The 22,296-nt window shown below is 34.6% G+C and overlaps 1 protein-coding gene and 1 non-coding gene across 5 annotated transcripts in view; one reads left to right on the top strand and one right to left on the bottom strand.

The window, feature by feature from the left end:
- Positions 1-22,296, top strand: part of ALKBH8 (alkB homolog 8, tRNA methyltransferase) — a 54,719-nt gene that overhangs the window by 20,272 nt on the left and 12,151 nt on the right. For all 4 annotated transcript variants that reach the window (XM_019715705.2, XM_019715704.2, XM_074335530.1 and 1 more), the window contains 3 exons: positions 8,009-8,115; positions 16,784-16,935; positions 19,392-19,648. In XM_019715705.2, coding sequence (XP_019571264.2) covers positions 8,009-8,115; positions 16,784-16,935; positions 19,392-19,648 — 516 coding nt within the window. The remainder of the gene's footprint in view (positions 1-8,008; positions 8,116-16,783; positions 16,936-19,391; positions 19,649-22,296) is intronic.
- Positions 12,181-12,367, bottom strand: LOC141572607 (U2 spliceosomal RNA). The gene has a single exon (XR_012497925.1). It is a non-coding gene; the product is annotated as a U2 spliceosomal RNA (small nuclear RNA).

Genomic DNA, 22,296 nt, shown 5'->3' on the forward strand with positions numbered 1-22,296 from the left:
CATATACAATTGACTTGTCAAGCATAAAGCTCAACAATGAGAATGGAAGTACATGACCATATTGGAGAATTGCGATTATCAACAAACATTCAGGGCATGAGAATTCATTACAGAAGAAATGGAGCATGTTGGTTGGTTAAATGGATGTCTCTTAAAAGAGCTTTTATTTATGTGACCAGCATTGTCTCAGGCAATGTAGGAGATTCGAAAATATTTCCAGCCTTGATTATTTTCCCCCACAGCTTTGGACCTGATATTCAGCTCTCCAGAAGACATTTCTTCTTTTCAAATCAAAACTCAGTATCTTTCGTTTTTAGCCATTTGCCACCTACTGCTATTCCACACAAAACAAAACAAATTTTTGCTGTTCCTTGTTTTTATGCTCTGGTTAATTGTCCTCCAGTTGATTAATTTAGAACCTGGGAAATATTCTTGACATGTGTTTTGAAGATTGTGAATTTTGCTCTCAAGTACTGTTTTAACTGCATCCCACAATATTTTTCTTTTAGAAACAACATTCTAGAAGTGTAATTGTCATGCAGTAAACCACACGTTTATATATACTCTCATGAATGCCTCCTTCACTCAAGACAGTGAATACATCCATCATCCCCAAAGGTTTTGTCATCTCCTCCTGTTCCTCAACACCTTAGATTACTTAATATTTTCCAGAATTTTTTATACAGGAATCATACAGTATATACTCTTTATTGTGTGGCTTCTTTCACTCAACAGAATTATTTGATATTCATTCAAATTCTAAGCTCAATTGGTATCTTTGCTTTCTTGATTGACAACATAAGAACTTTAGAACATTTTGACTCTAACACTCCTTTCTAATTCCTATGCTACTATTATTGTATATTTGAATTCTCTTAATTTTTAAAGATTTTTTTTGATTTATATGGTCATACTCATTTAGACCTATTTACCATTTTCTTTGCTCTTTATTCTTTCTTTTATCTCACATCTTCCATCTTGGGATCATTTTCCTTTTGTATAATGTATAACATTTAAATTTTCTTTAGTCCAGGTTTGCTTTTGGCTAACTCCATGTTAATTTTGGCCTGCAAGTGTCTTTATTTCACCTTCATTCTTCAAGGGTATTTTCCCTGGGTATAGAATTTGAGGTTGGCAGTTATTTTCTTTCAGTGCACCAATTATTTTATTTACTTTCTTCTGGCTTACATTATTGCTTTCGTTACCTTTGAAGGTGACCTTTGTTTATTTCTCTGACTTCTTTTAGATATTTTAAAAAATTTATTGTTTTCTATAGTTTTATTTTGATATGCCTGATTATTCTGCTTATTTTGATGGATTTGTTTATTCTGCTTTATTGGGATTTATTGGATTTCTTGAATCTATGGATTGGTTTTTTCCATGAATTTTGGAAAACTCTCAGCCATTATCCCTGTAGATTTTGCCTCTGTCCCATTCTTTCTCTTCATCTACCTTTTCTCTAATTCTTTGTTTTACTTTGTTTCACCCTGTCTCTTGTGTTTTCTGAATTTTGTCTCTCCTTTAAACCAAATAGTTTCTTCTGTCACACATTCTTTCTTCAGCTATGTCTGATTTGCTGTTAAACCCATTCATTGATGGTCTAATTTCAGTCGTGGTGTTTTTCTGTTTTAGGATATCTGTTTGGTTTTTCTTGATATTTACAGTGTCTTTTTAAAATACGTTTTCCAGTTCTGTGCAGAAATTTTCAAGCTTAGCATTTATGTCTTTGAACATGATAAACATGTTTGCTTTATAGCTTGTACATGATTTTTGAATACTTGAGGTTCCTGTAGATCATTTCTGACCTCCCTGCTAGACTATCTTTTTCCAGAGCAGGTGCTATAGTTTATTCTGAGTCAGAGTGTCTGAGATGGAGGCTGGTTTTCTATATTTATAAAAAGTTCATAGGCAATTATGATATTTAACTAGATTTTGAACCAATGAGTTAGAAAATGCTGAAATGCTAAATCTGTGAAATATCAACTCCAAAGACAGTAGGATTTCAGATTAATCTTTCAGCAAAAGAATAAATGGAAATGAAGTAATATAGGCCCCCAATAGCAGTTCTAATTGTCATTTAATTAAATGTTCCAATGCAGTGCTAGAAACTGAAAAAGTTAAAGCTTGCGTGTATTGTTTCCATATCCTTAGGTGTTTGCACTGGGTCTGGCTAGTAAGTTTTAATGGACCATGGAGAGCTTTTTTTTCTGTGTTCTATCATAAATTGAAGTTGGCATACAGTTCTTAAATTTTCATTTGTCATAAGGAGTTGATAAGCATTTAATAATAATAACAGCAGCTATTGTTGCTTCTACTCCGACCACCAACACTACCATTACCATGATCATCACCACCTATTCTTTTTTTTTTTTTTTTTTTTTGGGTGCATATCCCATGGTTATTTTTTTAAATAGAGATATAATTGACATATAACATTGTGCATATATTGTTTTCAAGTATACAACAATATAATTTTTTGATAATGTAAATATTGTGAAGTAACACCACAGTAAGTCTGGTTTAAAACCATCACCACACCACACAGTTGTGTTGTTTTTTTCCCTTCTGATGAGAACTTTTAAGATCTCTCTTAGCAACTTTTAAATATACAATACAGTATTATTAACTATAGTGACTATGCTGTACCTTACATTCCCAGGACTTACTTATTTTATAACTGGAAGTTTTTACCTATTGACCACCTTCACCTATTTTGCTCAGCCCCCAAACCCCACCTCTGGCAATCACCAATCTGTTTTCTTTCTCTGTAAGTTGTTTTTGTTTGTTTGTTTGTTTTTAAGATTCCACACATAAGTGAGGTCATATAGTACTTGTCTTTCTCTGTCTGACTTACTTTACTTAGCATAATTCCCTTAAGGTCCATCTATGTTGTCACAAATGTCAGGATTCATCCTTTTTATCTAACAAGTAAATAAGAATAAAATCCCCCCAAAATTTTTTAAGCTAAAATTTCTCATGCTCTCTGTAGCCTTATCACATACAAAGTAAAACTTAATTTTACTGAAGTGGTTTGTAATGACTTTTTTTGAGAGTCCGGTTTTGGATGGTGGTGGATTTCACTTTATAGTTCCTGCAAACAAATGAAGCTGCACTGTTATAAATGAGAGCTGAAAGTAAGTCCTCTCAGTGCAAACACATAAGAGTGATCGTATTATCTCATAGGCATTTAAGCTTAGCATTTATAATACATATTGAATATTCAGTATTGGCTAAAGTGTCCCCAATTTAGCTTCTTTGCTTTTTCAAGCTTAATTTTTCTATTATGCAGTGTTTATTTTGCTCTCTATTTTGGTATTTGGCAGTGTGTTTAGACTATTAAACTAAAAGATGTTTCTCTTTTTACTTTACATTTCACTTGAGCTCAGCCAGATAAAGCAGTTCAAAATCATCTGTATTTGGGGGTGAAGAGGAAAAGATGGCAAAATCTGTTCATTGAGCACTTGGGACCTAGTTTTGTAAGGCAGAAGTATTTGAAAGGTAGATTTGCTGGCATGTGCTATAGAGTAGATTTGTGTGTTTTTTTTAATTTTAATCTGTTCTAATTTTGCTTGTTTCATATATGGAATACTAAAAATAAGTTCCTAGTTATGTACCCTACAGATGTACATGGTACATGATCAAGTAGGAAAGTTTTCACGCCAGAAATAGCAAATGGTGCTCTGCGTGTCCCATTCTCTCTCAGAAGCAATGAGAAATAAGTTCCTTTTGGCTCCAGTGCTTTTAGCTCCTGTATAAACTACTTGCTGGGCCACTCCTCTGCCATAAGGTACCACTCATCTTCATGTTTCAATGTGTGAGATTTTCTTCTCTCATGACAAGAATATTGAGGCCAATACTTGAGAAAATTGCTTCTCTGCAGGACCAGGGGGCAGAGCATATTTAGTCAAACGGGAAGTCTTGTGTCCTATATGCTGATTCCAAGGTGTGTTGCTGCCATTGTATCCTTCCTTTGAGTTTCACAAGATTCCAGTTCTCAAGAAATTTAGCAAATGGATTCACTTCTGTTTTTTGGGTTTTTTTTCCCCGTCAGGGATGGGAAATGGGTTTCTCACGGTTTTTTATTTTAACTTTTCTTAAAGGATGGAAGCTAGGCTTATATGGCATAGGTAGGAGATTTAAAGGTCATTGACATTAGCCATTGGTCTCCAAGGTGTCCTAGACAAAATTTGCATTAATTCTTCTGCCCTGGAAAAATATGACATACCAGCAAGCTTCTCTTCCAGCTACTTTTCAGCTTTAGCCAAGTATACTCGTATTTCTGGGAGTATCATCTTTAGTAGGGAGACAGAAAACTGTATTTGTTTTATTAAAAATGTTCAAAGTTCCTCTTCTCCCCTATAGTGGACTATTATCTCACCATATGGTGGGATTCTATATTTATAAATCCAGGGAAACTATGTAAAAACATTTTTGACACTGCTGTATTTCTTTGTAAATTGTTTCAATCTTGTATACTTGCAATTGTGAATCTGTCTCCCTTTTTCCTTCTCTTTTTACCCCCCTTGTTCAAACATGGTTAACATGGCCATGATGAGGTATGTGGAATCACTTGTTTGCTGTTTAAAATGAAAAACAAACTCTTATTTTATTTGGGTCTAGTGAAAACTTTAGTGCAACTGCAGAAGATTTATACTTGGCACGCTAAGGGAGACAGGTGGACTTCTCTCTATTCTGCTAAATTCTCGGCCATAAAATAGTTCCTGCAGTTATGATCACTGATGTCTGCTCAGTTTTCATCATTCTCTGTGAATCCCACGTCCTTGTTCACATTATATTGCCTCTTGCCTATATACCGTTCAGGATTTCAAAAGGTTAATGATCGCAGCCTATTTCTAACCACTAAGGATTAGGATTACGTTTGTCCTCTTTCTCAGAAGTGTTCCTAGTAGCAATATATTCTTCAATTTCCTGTTTAGCCAACGTGGGGATCTGTTTATTCCTTCATGTACTTTTCTGTTATGAATCTTATCTTTACTTGAGTGATAGAGTGATAGCTGTGTCTGGGGTTTTCATTCTATTATATTTTGGATACGTAAAGGTTGTATGAGATCAGAATGTCTAGGGTTTTACGTTTGTTCGCTTTGTGAACATTATCGTCAGTCATGCCCTATGAGCTTTCTGGGAATTGGATCTTTATTGACTCTGCCATCTCAGAAAATAAAGAAAATAGGTAAAACCAAATAGAATAATTGGGAAAGGCTCCTCTGGAGCAAAACTCACGTGGCAGAGTGATTCAGCAGTTGCAAGGCAGTATTACTAATTGTGACTCCTTAGTGAATTTTTTTTAAAATCTTTTTTTTTTAGTCTTTTAACAAGCATTGTTTAGTTAAGCTACAGATGCTTTAAATCTGATACTGATAATACTTTCTTTTTGTGATGGAATGTTTTAAAGAAAATTTAATTTTCATAGAAAATGTACATTTAATTTCATAAATAAAAATTATTTTCTAAATTTAAAAAATTATACTCTCACATTACATACCTGTGAGATAATAGAAAAAAATTATATATTGCTCGCTGCCCCAGGTTCGTGGCACAGAACTCCTAAAGCCCTTATAATTTCCAAGTGATTTCCTAAGTGATAAGAGACTAGGAACATCTTTTCTAATATTTTGTCTTTCACTCCAATTCCTAACTGAGTTCCTAACTCCCTTTGAATTTCCTGGGAAAGAGCAATGTCTTTTGTTGTGATGAGATGGCTCCTGGTGGGCATCTGGATGGGAGTTGGTTACCAGCAAGACCAGTCAGTAATGGTTAGAAGCTTGGATTTTTCAGCCATGCCCGCTATTCTCCAGATCAGGGAGAGGGACTGGAAATGGAGTTAATAATTGATCGTGCCGACATGATGAAGCCTCCATAAAAATCCCAACAGTATAGGGTTCGGAGAGCTTCCCGATTGCTGAACACACATGGAGGTTCTGGGAGAGTGGTGTGCACAGAGCCGACATGGAAGCCCTGTGCCCCTTCCCACATACCTTGCCCAACACATCTGTGTGTTCATTGTATCCTGTATCATATCCTTTTATAATAAACTGGTAAACAGTAAGGAACGTGTTTCCAGATTAACTGGTGTCATGTTCATACTTCTCTTGTCCTAATTATTTGTTGAAACTGAGATTTCCCTATTTTGAAATCATTATTCTCTGTTGATAGGAGGGAATGTGTTTGGATTTCATATATATATATATATATATATATATATATATATATATATATATAGTGTATTTGTAAACATGTTGAATATTAGTTGAATATTAATTAGCCCAAAACTATAACCCCTAGGTGGGCAGAGAACATGTCTCTTATTTAGCATTGCAGCCTTTGATGTCTCACACAATGATTAATAAATATTTGTGTAATGAATGAATTAGGGTCTAGTCTCAGAATATTTTCCTATCAAGAGTTTTCATCCAGACAGTTTTTATTCCTTTAAGCCACAAATGATTCACGCTAATAAAATAATTAATAAATATGCTAATTTTTTCCTATGTGTAGACTTTAACGTCTATCAGAACATTGAAACCTGTCTGTATTGGTTTAAAAATGGGTTTTTATTCCAAACATTTTATTATGAAAATTTTCATACAGAAAAGTTGAAAGAATTGTGTAGTAAATACCTACATACCTACTACCTGGATTCTACACTTAATATTTTAACATATATGCTTGATCAAATATCTATCCATCTATCAGTCCTCTTAGTTTATCTTCTTTTGTTTATACATTTCAGGGAAGTTGCAGTACACTTACCCCCAAAACTTCAGAATTCATCTACCATGTTTATAAATAGAATGCTTTGGGACTATGGCTATTTAAAATTACATGCAATCATTTGGAACAGATAATTGCTGGAAAATTAAATTCTATCATCTTACTTTATTTTCAGTACTTAGGTTAGAAGGTCAGATGAGAAAAGGAAACACCAGGTTAGATCTATATAATTCTTTGTAGTTTACAGAGAATATTCATGTGCATTATCTAGTTTGATACAATATTATTATTAATAATAATATTAGCTAACAGTTATTAAATGCTTACTTTGTACCAGGTACTATGCTAAGTTCACCTTTGATGAAGGTACTATGCTAAATTCTGTTCACCCTCTGATACTTGGTTGTCATATTTATTTTTCAAATGGATTGATTTGTTCACTTAAAAACTGTAGTTTTTTAAGCTCTGTGGCATGCTTTTTAAATTCACATTTGTCAGCTGCTGCTATGTTTAGACTGAATTCTTTTGGTGTTTGGGTTTCTGAGGACAAAAACATTTTCTTGGGTGTTGTATCTTTATAGATTACTATTCATAATAATATTTGAGCACAACTTGAAGAGTGAGTGAAAATGTTTCCGTGTTCTTTGATTGTCTCTTATAGATTAGCCTCTAGTATCCAAAATATTGCATGACTTTAAAGGCAAAATGGATTATCTGAGAATCTGCATCTAATAATTATTTTCCCTTGGGTTATTAATTAATATTCTATTAGTGGCTACTATTTTTTGTATTGACTGTGCCAGATATTGTGATTTATATCATTATATATTTAATTCACAAAGAACTCTGTAAGGGTTGAGGAAACTGAGACACAGGGATTCTTAAGTGGTTTGTCCTAGGTCACGTGGTTAGTAAATGGAAGAGCCAGGATATGAATGTTTCAGCTCCAAAGTCCTCGCATTCGATTACTACTATAGTGTTTTCCATAGTATGTATGATCTTCAGACCACCCACATCATAATTTTCTGGGGTGATTGTTAGAAAAGCAGAGTTTTGAGCCTCACCCTAGACCTGCTGAGTCTCTGTGGATGAAGTGTATCTTTTAGTTATTCAGTTGATTTTTATGTGCACCAAAGTTTGAGAACCACTGTGCTATGCATTATCATGTTTTAATCTCTATTAGCCTAGAAAGACAGTGAGAAATCAAGGAATCATTCTTATCCGTGGAGTGCATGACATCTGGATTAATCTTTATGCTTTTTGTCTTTACTTCAAGATTGTCATGGATTTTAAGCACCCAGATGGTGTCACAGTGCCGGTTTTGTTGCCTCGTCGGAGTTTGCTGGTGATGACAGGAGAGTCTAGATACCTTTGGACCCATGGGTATGTATTGACATGACCTGATGACCGGATGGCTTTGGCTTTGTCAGAGCTCTCATTCTTGCCTGTGTGCGCCACGGGAACCGTGCCCCATGCCTACACATTGAGGCTTCTGGGTTTAAACCTCCAGGGACATCCATGGCGTTTTAAAAAATAGTAACCTTTTATTTTGAAAAAAATTCAAATTTAAAGAAAAGTTGCAAGCATAGTACAGTGAGCTCCCTTCACCTTTTACCTAGATTTACCAATTATGAACACTTTGCCATGTGTTTTATTTGTCTCTCACATGTTATTATTTTTGCTGAATCATATCAGAATCAGTTGCAGACATCATGACCCTTTACTCTTACATGCTTCATTGCATATTTCCTAAGACCAAGGACACTCTATATTGGAGGTTGGTGAACTATGTCTGTGGGCCAAATTCAGCCCTTAGTCTGTTGTTATACAGCTCTTGAGCTAATAAGGGTTTTTGCATTTTTAAAGGGTTGTAAAGAACAAAAACAACAAAGAATATGCAACAGAGACTGTACATGGCCCTCTACTCCTAAAATATTTAGGAGTTAAATATTTACTCCTAAAATATTTATAGTTTGCCAACCCCTGTTCCGTAAAACTGCAGTGCAATCTTCAAATTCAGGAAATTTGAAGATAAAATACTCATCATATTCTTGTACAATCAATCTTTAAGTTTTACTAGTGGTACTTTATAGTGCTGTCACAGAAAAACCAGAGCCTGCCAGTAGTTAAAGCAGCAAAACCAGATTTTACTCGGGAACTATTGCAATAGGGGAAAAGAGACCTGAGAACAGAACTGGGCTCAATTTCAAATACACTAAGGAAAAGTGGGCATTTACAGCTAAGGAGCCTGGGCTTGGGGATGGGGCTTGGTGGATGGCAAATTACTAAGAGGAAACCGCAGTGGCAAAGGGGGATTCTGGCTAAATCAACCATAGGATTCTTGCTGAAGGCAAGTGGGGGATAGTGGGGAATGAAAAGTTTTATCAGCTGTCAAGGAGGATCAGATACGAAGGGTGGGGGATTCTGGCTAAACTGACTTAGCAGGATTCTTGTTAAAATTGGGCTCCTGGAGGACATGCCCAAGTATGAGACCGAGTCAGGTTCACAGGAGTCTGACTAAACTTCCGCCAAGCAGAGAGTCTTTGTCAGTACTGCATGATTGGTTTTCCCTCTGATCTATGATTCTGTCCATGATCCCGCATCAGCTTTAATTGTCAGTTCTCTTTATTTTTTGTTTATTTGTTTGTTTGTTTATTGGGGTGACAATCGTTAGTATTAAGTTACATAGATTTCAGGTGTACACAGAATTGTACACCTGAAATCTTTAGTCTTCTTTATTTTGAAACAATTCCTCAACTTTTCTTTGTCTTTCATGACATTGATACTTGTAAGGAGGCCAGTTGTTTTTTAGAATGTCCCTCAATTTGAGTTTGTTGAATTAAATTTAATCTGAAAGAAATGGGTTATGCACTTTTGGCAGGAAGACATCTTTAGTCTTTTGAGAAGGAAGCATCACACTGCCAAAATTTACATCTATTGTACAGAAAATACTGCTGAGTTCTGTACTTATCAATAGCATCCTGCTTAGAGATTTTAACTGAGCTATTTTTATAAGATTTTAAGGAACTGAACATGTAAATGAATTTGTAACCTGTCCTAAATGTGAGCCATAAAAACAGATGGCCTGATTTTGTGCCTCGAAACTTAAATTTGCCTGAGTCTTTTTCATGGCCATTTAAAATATTTTTACTTACAGGAAATGAAAATGATGATGTGATCCAATGGTTTCCGTTTTTCCTAGAATTTTGAGAATATTCACATTTTGTTTTTTTAGGTTCAAGCATTTTTACTATTGGTAACATTTAAACTTAAGAGCAATGGTATTACAACAAATACAAAATAAAAAGTTACTTTTCATAGGCCTATGTTATGAAAATATTTGAGTTTGTTCTGGGTAATGATACTGATTAGTTCTCCTAAAGACCGGTTTGATCACATTCTCTTGTTCAAAGCATATCGTGCTGTTAAATGTTAAGAGTAGTATCTCTTGAAGATTGAATTGCAGATAATATTTATTTTTAATCCTTTCTCTAGAATCAAAATTCTCTACAATAACTTCAGAGAAAACAAAAACAAAAAACCTAAGTGTTATTTTTAAAGGCTCCTATTGATACCCATTGCCTGTAATGTGTGTGTGTGTGTGTGTGTGTGTTAAGAGAGCCAGGAGGGGAATTGTAGGGAGGGAGGGGGCTCAGATAGAAACAGGAATAGAGAGAAACTGACCAAACAAATCATATACCAGCTATGGAGGTGCTCACCAGAATCTTTGGATGGTAGGGGGAATAGATTGAAAAAAATCACATTTAATACACTTAGAAATACTCGTGTATATATAAACTATAGGAAATAAACCTCAATAAAAAATATTTTGATCTGTATGCTAAAAAAAGCACTAGAAAGCACTGTTGAGGTATAGGAATTGAAAAAGGTTGATTAACACAGCCCTATAATATTAATTCCAAACACTTAATTTGATCTAGTAAAAGTTTACTCTTCGAGCCACCATGCCCTAAATCAAAGGTGGCAAACTGTAAGGACGTGGGTTCGATTCAGCAGCCAGGCTCTTTGGCTGGGGCAGTGATGGTCCGTCCACATGATACATTTTAAAAAATGGCCTGCATATAAAAATCAGGAGCTTTCACATAACATACTGAATTTTCAGTTTCTTTTGAACATTGAGAAGACCTGACCACACTGGCCACAGTATCGTTTGGGAGCATTATCAAGGCCGAGATTATCAATGGCTTCCCTCTGACGAGGCCTATGCTTTCCAGTTCTCTGCAATTCCTACCACTTTCTATGGCTCCCAGAACTAAGGCTGAGTATCACTTGTCATTTATCACTGTGTGTGTACCATTGTTTTTATCTTACAATAGAGTTAAATGAAAATTAACTGTTTCTTGAGCTCATGGCTGTATTAAAAGTAGGAAATGGAAAGCTAGAAAGAGCAAGAATGTGTTTTAAGAAAAATGGAAGAGAAGACTTTTTTTAAATGAAGACGATTCCTATGTGTTTAATGGCAAACTGTGTTCTGAAAAAATCCATCTGCTTCACTAAGTATGGTTGTTTGGCCTTGGGAAGGCATTCTTTCAGGAGTTTATGTGAATTACGTAGTTTTGAATTATTTCTGAAGCATTTTCTTTGTGCCAGACATTATTCTAAAGCTTTATACATATTAACTCATTTAACTCACACAGCCAGACTGGAAAGTTTCTTCTATAGTTTTGTCGCATTTGTAAAAGGAATTGGAGCATTAAGAGGTTACATAACCTGTACAAAGTCACCAAACCATTAATTGGCAGAACCAAGATCGGAAGCCTGGCTTCAGGATCTGTGCTCTTAACCATAATGTTACAGCTAAACTTGTTAGCTCCCTTTTCTGCAACTTTTCACTATGCCTTCTACCCTTCACACTTGTTAACTCTTAATGCAGTAAATTTCCTTTTCCTTTCCATTTACTTTTTTTAAAAATACTATACAGCTCAACTTTTATTTCCTTCATGATTTATAAAGCTTTTCTGACTACATTAGCCTGAAATAATTTGTCATGTATCTTAATTCCTAAAACACCGTATTGTCTTCTACTACCTTGCAATGTCTTTTCTATAGTATTGAACTATTATTTAACCTATAAAAATGTTTTTATCTTTTTATTTACTATTTTCCCAACTGGATTATAATTTGAGTGTGTGTGAGGTGGGGGGAGGGGCCTGGGAAGAAGATGTTCTGAGGTGTTTAAGGAATTCATTGTTCTTAACATATGAATTACCTGTTCCTACAAATCTGAGATTGGTGCCCAAAGCCGTTAAGTACAGCTTGACCTTTGCCTAAGATTTAACTCTAGGCAAGTGAAATAATTGACTTCTGAGAGCTATAAAAGAGAACTACTTAGTCCCCAAGAAAGAAATTCGTTTACTAATAGGAGTTTCAAGATATTTATTGTTCTAAAATATGTGACTGTGACTTCATTCAACACCATAGTTTTAAATCATTTTTAGCTATCAGGCTAATAATTGTATAAATTCAAGCAATGATTCTAAAAAATTGCCTTTAGGGCAAGTTCTTTTAAAAGAGCCATTCTCACAATTTGTTTTATGAGGTCGGCATTACCCTGACACCAAAACATGTCAAAGATATTATACACTTGATCTTAGCCAAAAGGCCGAGAAGCGATAAAGATATTATAAGAAAAGAAAATTACAAACCAGTATCTTTCAGAGATGAAAAAACTCCAACAAAATATTAGAAAATCCAAACCTACAATATATAGAAAAGAAAATACATTAAGACCAAGTGGAGTTTACCCCAAGATTGCAAGATTGGTTTAACATTTGGAAACCAAACAATGTAATTCACCACATTAAGAGAACAAAGGAGAAACAAAATATATAATCGTCTTGATTGATGCAAAGTGTTTTTGACAGAACTCAGCATCCATTCATGATAGAAACTTGGCAGACTAAAACAAAAAGGAGACTTCTTCAGTCTGATAAAGGGCACCTATGAAAAACCCACATCTAATGTCACCCACATCTAACATGTAATATTGAATGCTTTTTCCTAAGATATTGAAGTGGGCAGAGATGTCTTGCTCTCACCACTTCTATTTAATACTATGTTGGATGTCTTAGCCAATATAAGTCAAGAAAAAGAGATAAAAATTATACATATTGGAAAGGAAGAAGTAAAACTCTTTATGATTGTGGATATAGAAAATCCTAGGAAATCTGTAACACAAGTGCTAAACTAATAAGTGAATATAGCAAGGTTGTAGCATATAAGGTCAATATTCAAAACTTAATTTTTGGGGGGCAGCCGGTTAGCTCAGTTGGTTGGAGTGCAGTGCTCTTAACAACAAGGTTGCCGGTTCGATTCCCCTCATGGGCCACACAGTGAGCTGCACCCTCCACAACTAGATTGAGACAACTACTTGATTTGGAGCTGATGGGTCCTGGAAAAGCACACTTAAAATAAATAAAAGTTTTTAAAAAAATTAATTTTTGAAAAATGAAATAAAACACTTGTCAAAATAGCATCAAGACCTATAAAATACTTATTTTCAGTACTCTGAATTAATTCATTAATTAACTATGATGTGGATTAAAAGCTTTCAACCTTGGGAATTCTGATTTTCATTTTTTATAAACTTTTAAATTTATTTTAAGTGTGTTTTTCCAGGACCCATCAGCTCCAAGTTAGGTAGTTTCAATCTAGTTGTGGAGGGCGCAGCTCACATTGGCCCATGTGGGGATCAAACTGGCAACCTTGTTGTTAAGAGCACCACGCTGTAACCAACTGAGCTAACCAGCTGCTCGGTTTTTTTTTTGGTTATTTTTTTTTTAATTGAGATTTAATTCACACATATATAACATTGTATTAGTTTCAGATGCACAGCATCATGATTCTCTCTCTATATATAGTCAAATGATCATCACAATAAGTCCAGTTAACCCCCATCACTACATAGTTACAAGTATTGTTTTCTTATGATGAGAACTTTTAAGTCACTGTCTAGTAACATTCAAATATACAACACACTATTATTTAACTATAGTTACCATACCATACATTACATCTCTAGGACTTAACTTATTTTATAACTGGAACTTGTACCTTTTGACCACTTTCTTCACCCATTTCACACACCTTCCCTGCCACAATTCCCCTGCCTACCCTACAACTATGAGTCTGTTCTTTGTATCTATAACTTTGTTTTATTTTTGTTTTACTTCCACCTATAAGTGAGACCATACGGTATTTATCTTTTTCTGTCTGACTTACTTCACTTAGCACAATGCCCTCAAGGTCCATCCATGTTATTACAAATGGCAGGATTTCCTTTTTTTTAAATGGCTGAATAATATTCCTGTGTGTGTGTGTGTGTGTGTGTGTGTGTGTGTGTGTGTGTGTGTGTGTTACATACTCTTAATTTATTTATCCATCAAGGGACCCTTAGGTTTTTCTCCATATCTTGGCTATTGTAAATAATGCAGCGACAAACATGGGGATGCATGTATCTTTTCAAATTAGGGCTTTCATTTCCTTTGGATAAATACTCAGAAGTGGAATTGATAAATCATATGGTAGTTGTATTTTTAAGTTCCTGAGGAACCTCCATACTTTTTCCCATAGTGGCTGCACCAATGTACATTCCCACCAACAGTGCACAAGGGTTCCCTTTTCTCTACATCCTCATCAACCTTGTTTCTTGTCTTTTTGATAATAGCCATTCTAACAGGTATAAAGGAAATTTTTCAACAGATGATACTGTGTAGTCATGTGGAAATAAAATGAACCTTGATCTACCTCACACCATTTGCAAAAATTAATATGAGACAGATCATAAATTTAAGTGTAAAAGCAAAACCTATAAGATGTCTAGAGGAAAATACAGAGGATATTTTTGCAAACTTGGGCTAGGCAAAGTTTTTTTAAAGAAAGATTTCAGAACACACTGTAAAAGAAAAAGACAAAATGACTACATCAGAATTAAAAACTTCTACTCATCAAAAGACACCATTATGAAAATGAAAAGGCATACTATTTGCCACACCTTTAAAATGGCTGAAATTAAAAGCTCAGGCAATATCAAGTGTTGAGAATGTCAAGCAGCCTGAAACTCTTACATATTTCTAGTGAGAGTATAAAATCATCTGCAACCGCCTTGAAACCTGGTAGTTTCTTATCTTGTGACCCACAATTTTACCCCTAGGTATTTACCCAGGAGTAATTTTATATATAATATGACTATACAGAGGGTGCCAAAAAATGTATACACATTGTAATAATATATACCGATAGCAAAAGATGAATACAAGTCATGTGTATACATTTTTTGGCATCCCAGTATATATAAATATGCAAAAGAATGTGTGTGTGTGTGTATGTAAAAGAAAAAAATGTATTTATGCACCAAGGGTGCCAAAAAAATGTATACAAGTGGACACTGGTCGACATTGCTCAAGCAGTAGTTCACTGTAATTAGAAGTGGACACTGATGGTAAACACTTTGAGCACCTCTTGTAATTGCAGAAGTCAAATGTGACTTGTATTCATCTTTTGTTATCGGTATATATTGAGTATTACAATTTTAATACAGTTTTCCTTTCTTAAAATGTATATACGTATTTTTGGCACCCTCTATATATGTATACAAAAGAATGTTCACAGAAGCTGTATTTGTAAAGTCCCAAATTGGGAACACCAAAATATTTATCAACAGGAGATTTTGGGTAAATAAATTCTGGTTATGTTCATATAATGAAACATTACTCAGTGATGAAAAGGTAACGAACTACTGATACAACATGGATGAATCTCAAAATTATTTTGTCGAATAGACAAAACCAGACAGAAAACAGTGCTAACTGTATATGAAATTGAAGAACAGGCTATACTGAAAGAATTCAACAGTGCTTGCTTTGAGGTGTGGGAAGATTAACTAGAAGAGGGCACAAGGGAATTTTCTTGGGTGATGGAAATGTTCTCTATCTTCATTGAGGTGGTGGTTACATGGTTGTATACATTTGTCAGGACTCATTGAACTGTACACTTAAGATCTGTTCATTTGTAAATTCAACTTTAAAAAGGCAATATTTTCTTACCAAATGATTCCTTTTTCTCATTCAAAAATTTGATCTTACTCCAAAGATCTGCTTTAAATTTTTTTATAATCCACAATGGCTTGTATTTCTCTTTTTATTTTTCAATCTTTGTTTTACGTATTGTATTTATATTACAAAACTTAAGAGTTAATCATGCACTCTTCTATGATCTGTTTTTTCTGATGTTGATGTCCTTGACCCTCAACTAGATTTCACTTCCTGAGAAAGATGGACTTGAAACTCCAATGATAGTTACGTATTTGTCTCTTTTTGTTAGTTTTTTTTTCCCACTATTCGCTTATTATGAGGTTGTGTTATTAGTTAGCTACATACAAATATATAAGTCTTCAATATTTTTCTGTTGGATTAACCCTGTTAACATTATGACATGCCCCTTTATCTCTAATAATGCTTATTGCCTTAAAGTCTATTTTGTTTTGGTTTTGCTTGGTATGTATAAAATATTTTGTTTTTGTATGTTATCTTTTTTTTCTGTCTTTTTATTTTCAACCGTCCTCTGTCCTTATACTTAAGGTGTGTCTTTTGTAATCAGCATATAACTGGATTTTACGTTTTTAATCCAGTCTGAAAATCTTTGTTCTTTAAATTTTTAGTCTTTGTATGTTTAATATAATTACTGATATTGGATTTACATTTACCATGTATTTTTTTCCTCTTTGCCCCATCTGTTTCTTGGGTTTTTTTCCTCCTTCTTGGAATTGGTATTATTTAATATTTGTTATTATTCCATTTTTCCCCTTGAATAATTTGTCAGCTATATATTCTTTAATGTGATTACCTTGAAAACTTCATAAAAGACGAGATTTCTATTTCTTTTTTCTTCAATGCTTAACAATTAAGGGAATCAAATAGATATTTTCAATAAATTCTTCTAGGTTTACTCTAGTCCCTTAATGTTTTTAAAGGACCTGAAATATTTTTATGAATACAGAGTTTAAATAAATTATTTTGACTGTTGTTTTTAGAATCACACCCAGAAAATTTGATACTGTTCAAGCATCTAAGAATCGCAAAAGTGGAGTTATCACCAGTGATGTTGGAGACTTAACTTTAAACAAGAGAGGAATACGGACATCGTTTACATTTAGGAAAGTGAGGCAAACACCCTGTCACTGCAGTAAGTATATGATTTTGGTTCTGTTGTAAAATGGAACAAATCTAGTACGAAAATCTTTTAAAGTCCCATCAGAACCAAGCAGAACTTTGTTTTAATTTCTCTAGTGGCATTTCCCACCTTGAACCTGGCATTGTACTTACATGTACTTTCCAGAACTACCCCCACTAGAATTTATATCCCGTGAAGCCAGGGACTGCTTCTTACGCATCTTTTCCCCCCAAAACATAGTACTTGAGCGTAGTTGGATGCCAAATAAATAAATATATATATATATATATATATATATATTTGTAAATTGAAGTTACAGTTAGGTGTGCTACAATCATAGGACTTTAAAAAAGAGGTTTTGTTGAAAACAGCTTGTCAGGTTTCTAAACTACGTCTCATTAACCCAACAGGGAAGTTGGAGATGACAAGTTGTTCTAAGTAGATAACTTTAGGGCTATAAACAGTGGTTTAGGTCAGTTTGGAAAGCTAGATGGTAATAGAAAAAATGCTCAAAAACTTGTCAAGAAGATGTTATTCTGAATTGTCTACACAAGTACATTATGACCTATATTTCTTAAACTCAATGAACAAAAACCACTTTCATTTATTTTATGATGTCAGTGATAATAAGATCCTTTTTCTGTCCTGGGGCTTTCAGTTATGGGCGATATCTAGCAAAAGTTTTTGGAGTTAGTCATAATCTTAAAAACATTTTAAATTAAAAACCCTTATTATATTTATAAGATGTTATCCTGTTAGAAAACTGGAAATCTACATTTGATATCTTTTAATAAATGTTTTATTTTTATTTTTTATATTCGTTATATTGATGGTAGTGAAGTTTTAAACAGGTTTGTTTCTTTTCCTAAGAGTGTTGTCAGGGCCTTAAAACATCAAATTTTTTTTTTAATCAATGAAAAGATGTTTATTAAGTATTTGGTCTAACATTGCCAGTAGCTTTACAAAGTATAGAAAAATAAAGTATGGCACTTGTTCTTAAGGAACTTGAAGTCTAATTGGAGAGATAAGTTAGTTTTCTTATGCAAATGTTCCTTTGTCATGGGCATTAATTAAATGTAAGCGTTGCTATAAGAAGCTCTGATTGTATATTCAGTTTATAGATTTTTTTAAAGTTCAAGGCCATCTTTGGATATTTTTGGTCAAAATTGTGAATTTTTAAGTGATAAAGATTGGTACTCCCTTTAGATAACTTAGATATTCATAATTTCCAAGAGGATAACATTTTACTAAGACTAGTGTAGTGTAATTGTAATTCTGATTTAACCACCATAATGTAACCCATTTGTCTCCACATGTATGTTTTAGAGCCCTCAAGCATTTTGGATTTGCCCTTTTCTTAAACGACCACTTAAAATTTTTAGAGCTTCACTTCACACATTGTAGGGACTAGAGACTCTCATCCCCATTCTAGGCTTTCTCAAGATTTGACTTACTCTAGGTATATTTAGGGAAAATTTCTGAAGCCATCAATGCCTATAGCCCAATTCTATTCTAATTATGATTTTAGTCTTGTCTGTGGTTTCCCTGGGAATACTACTTCTTTTATTCTCTAGAATACTACCCATAAAAAGATGTTGTGTGTCACAAACTTTAGCTGAAGACAAAGGAAATTATAGCACAGCAGAGAACAGGCAAGGATTTAAAATAAGGATTAGACATTATATCAGAGAACGGGAAACAACAAAATTAATCATACCATAAATTTGCTCTTGCCATCTCCTCTACTTGGTGGTGTTCTCCTTAGGAATTGCTCATTCTATGGAAGAAAGCAATGCAGTGCAGTCATGGAGAACGTGAGCTCTGGAGTCTCCACTGCCTGGGTTCAAATCCTGGCTCTGTGACTTACTATCTTTGTCACTTTGGGATTGTGATTTAGCATTCTGTGCTTCAGCTCCTTCATCTGTAAAATGGGTGTAATAGTGTCTATCGCATAGTTACTGGGAGAATTGAGACAATTCATATAAACTGCTTCAAATAGTGTTCATGAAACGCTTGTGATTATTGCCAAATGATATTTTGCTTCTAGATCTTGTTCTTCTGAGAGTCCTAGTGCCTCCCCCAGAACGCCTATCTCCTTTACCTGCCACAAGTAAAACCTTAAATCTTAACTTAGCTAAATTTCTTCTGGTTAGGCCAGGCCCATCAGGATGCTTTCCTGAATGACAGGACCCTTAATCTCAAGGTGAAATAGGCATCTCCATTATAAGGCGTGTAGAATTGCAGTCATGTTTTGTTGCAAATGGATTTTCCCCCCTTCTTTTTATACTAGATCCATCACACATTTAATTGGACTTGCTAGGTAAGAGCTACTTTTTTAACTGAGGAATCAGAGCCTACTTATCCCTAATCACCCAATGTGGATTGATTTGCTTTTTCTTTTTAAAAAATCACAAGACCTTATGAATCATTTGGATAAAAAGGTTTATATTGCCTTCTCCTTTCATTAGGTTACCCTTTGGTCTGTGACAGCCAGATGAAGCAGCCTCCCCCATCATTTCCAGAGAGTGATAAAGAAGCCTCACAACTGGAGCAAGAATATGTCCACCGAGTTTACGAAGAGATCGCCGGGCATTTCAGCAGCACGAGACATACCCCTTGGCCACACATCGTGGAGTTTTTGAAAGCCTTGCCAAGTGGTTCGTTAGTGGCTGATATTGGATGTGGAAATGGGAAGTATCTTGGCATCAATAAGGAGTTATATATGGCAAGTAATGTTGCTTCTGGCTTTCTTTCTACTTTATTTGTAAGGGTTATTATCACCTCCTTCCTCGTGATATAATGCTGTTTTTTAGATTGCAGAAAAGTTATAACCAGCAAATTGAAAATTAATGAACATTCTCGTTCTTTTTTATTCTCCTAGAAATTTACAGGCATGCTGTTGTTTGTGGTTTTTTCCTCCCTTTAGATTTTGCTTTCTAAGCAGATTATTTTGTCAGTAAAACTATCTTATATAAACTCCTTACACATTAGAAAGAATTTTTATAGAAACCATTTTCTTTGCTTAGATCCTCCTAGGTATGAGAAAGATAAACCAATATTTTCACCTATCTTTTATAAGTGAAGAAACTGAGACTCACAGATGTTATATTAGTTCTCTGATATCATAATTAGGGAACATAAGTGGAACTGACTCGAAATCCAGTGTTCTTTCATTCATAGTAAAAAAAAAAAAAAAAAAAGATTGCTATTTATTGGTGTCTTAATGTTGAAGAAACTAAGGCTAAAGCAGATTTAAAATTTTGACCGAGGCTGCAGTGCTAGACCCAGGATTCGAACCCACTTCTTGTCCCATACCAAAGTTTCTGTTCAGTTGCTATACTTTCCTTTTCTGCGGACCACTCTTTTTTCCTGCTGTGCTAGGAATTAGGAAGTTCTCCCCACATAGTGCATTGTTGTAAATACTCATGTCACCACTGCTCTGTGAGCACTGGAGCTTCCGTTTCTCAAGCTTAGGGGAGCTAGACTAGAGAAGGGGAGTAGGTAAGGAGAACGAGAGCAGTCTACATTCATGGGCTATTGTAGTATGTCAGATTGCTTATAATTCATTTTTACTTCATCATAGATATTGAGCACCTACATAGAGAAAGTTACTACTACAGTTGAGGAAAGGTAGAGTTTGTGCATTCAGATAAAAGAATAGTTTTTCATCAAGGTAAGACAAATATTGTCATCATGCTTACAATTACATTTTAGTTTAAAGAATAAGGTCTGGTGAGTTAAGTATTTTCATGCTGAAAAGGAAATAAGCTTTTGATGTGTCATTTAAAATCACAACTCAAAGTTCAAAACAGTGTGGTATCTTCAGGTGTTTTAGGGTACTGTACAAAAATGTTTCTCAGTAAGCACTGCTCTTGCACTTTCTTGATGATAGATAACCCATGGCTTTATCGAGTTAAGAATCATTTGTGGTTGTGAAACTTGATTGAAGTTAACCTTACTGACTTAGTCATAATGATAACATTTTTTTACAATTGAGAAAAACAGTTACTTGATGTACAGGTAACTAAACTAAAAGCTGAAGGAAGCTGATTCAAGGTGTATATTTAGGAGTGGAAAATCACAATACTCTCACTCCCCATTACCTACATTCATTTTATCAGCGGAGGTCTGCAGTTATTCCTTCCTGTCTGTTATTCCTGGAGGTTACTGCATTGTGTGTCCTCTAGGGAAGGCTCAGTAAGTGTTGGTTTAATGAATGAATGAAAAGTACTTGTCTAGTTGTAGTTTTCTGGTTTTCGTTATACCAAAAATGGAATTATTTATGATAATAGGGAAGCCTGCTTCTTTAAGCTGCTGAAGCTACAACCTGGATAGAGCAATGATACTTGAGTGTATTTTGAGCAGCCATCTTGAACATAAAAATGTGTGCATTTTTGACATTCATGAGGGGATGTGACCTGAGACATTCATGCTAGGTCTTTAAATGTAGGATATAGTCTCAGAATCTAAAACTTTACTAATATCACTTTACCTATAATTTTCTTAACAAAATGCATTTTTAAAATACCAGCTGGGGTCTCATGGAAATAGTTTTATGAACTGCTTTTCATTTCTGTAAGAAGTGTATGTTGTGAATCTATTCTTATCTCGTCTCAACCATGACTGAGCTTGCTCATCTCTTTAATTCAGAAATTTTACATTCTGGCTAAGAAACATTTCTTTTTTAGATTTCTTCAGTTACTTTTCATTTCTATCAACTAGCTGTTGACTTTATTTTTAGAGTTAAATTTTATAAGCAAAGACTTTATACTTTCAAGAGACTTATTGCCTTTATAACAGTACCAATAATAACTGAGGTGTACCTCTCCAGAGCGTGGCCTGCCTCATTCTCTAAGTGATTGTTCTGTGCTTTGATCTCAGTACATTCGGTCCAAATGTGTTTCTTAGATAAATAATTACCTAATACCTGGTATGGACTTTCCTGGTTGCTGTAAATAGTTGGGAACACATTAATAATAATGTCAGAGGTCTATTGATAATTATAAGAATTGGAGGTATGTTTATCTAGGCCTCTTCTGTACATTTGTGTGTGTTTGTTGTTGTTTAACTGTTGACCACCCTAGTAAAGGAGCAAACAGAAAGGAAACTAGCGTTTAGCTGTGTGCTAAATGCGGTGCTGTGTTGTCTCACATACGCGGTGTTTGAGATTGGCGCTATTGTCTTCATTTTACAAATGGGAAAACTGGTGCTCAGTCAGGTTTGACACGCCCAAGGTTAAATGGTGTCAGGGCAAATATCAGAACCTCAGCTCCAACTCCAGAGTCCATACTCTGGTGCTGTGCTAAGAGAGGCCTTAAAGGCTCGGTGTGGTGACAGACAACACCAGGCTATAAACTCAGACATGACAGGAAT

The sequence above is a fragment of the Rhinolophus sinicus genome, linkage group LG06 (genome assembly GCF_036562045.2).
Source record: "Rhinolophus sinicus isolate RSC01 linkage group LG06, ASM3656204v1, whole genome shotgun sequence".
Lineage (NCBI taxonomy): Eukaryota > Metazoa > Chordata > Mammalia > Chiroptera > Rhinolophidae > Rhinolophus > Rhinolophus sinicus.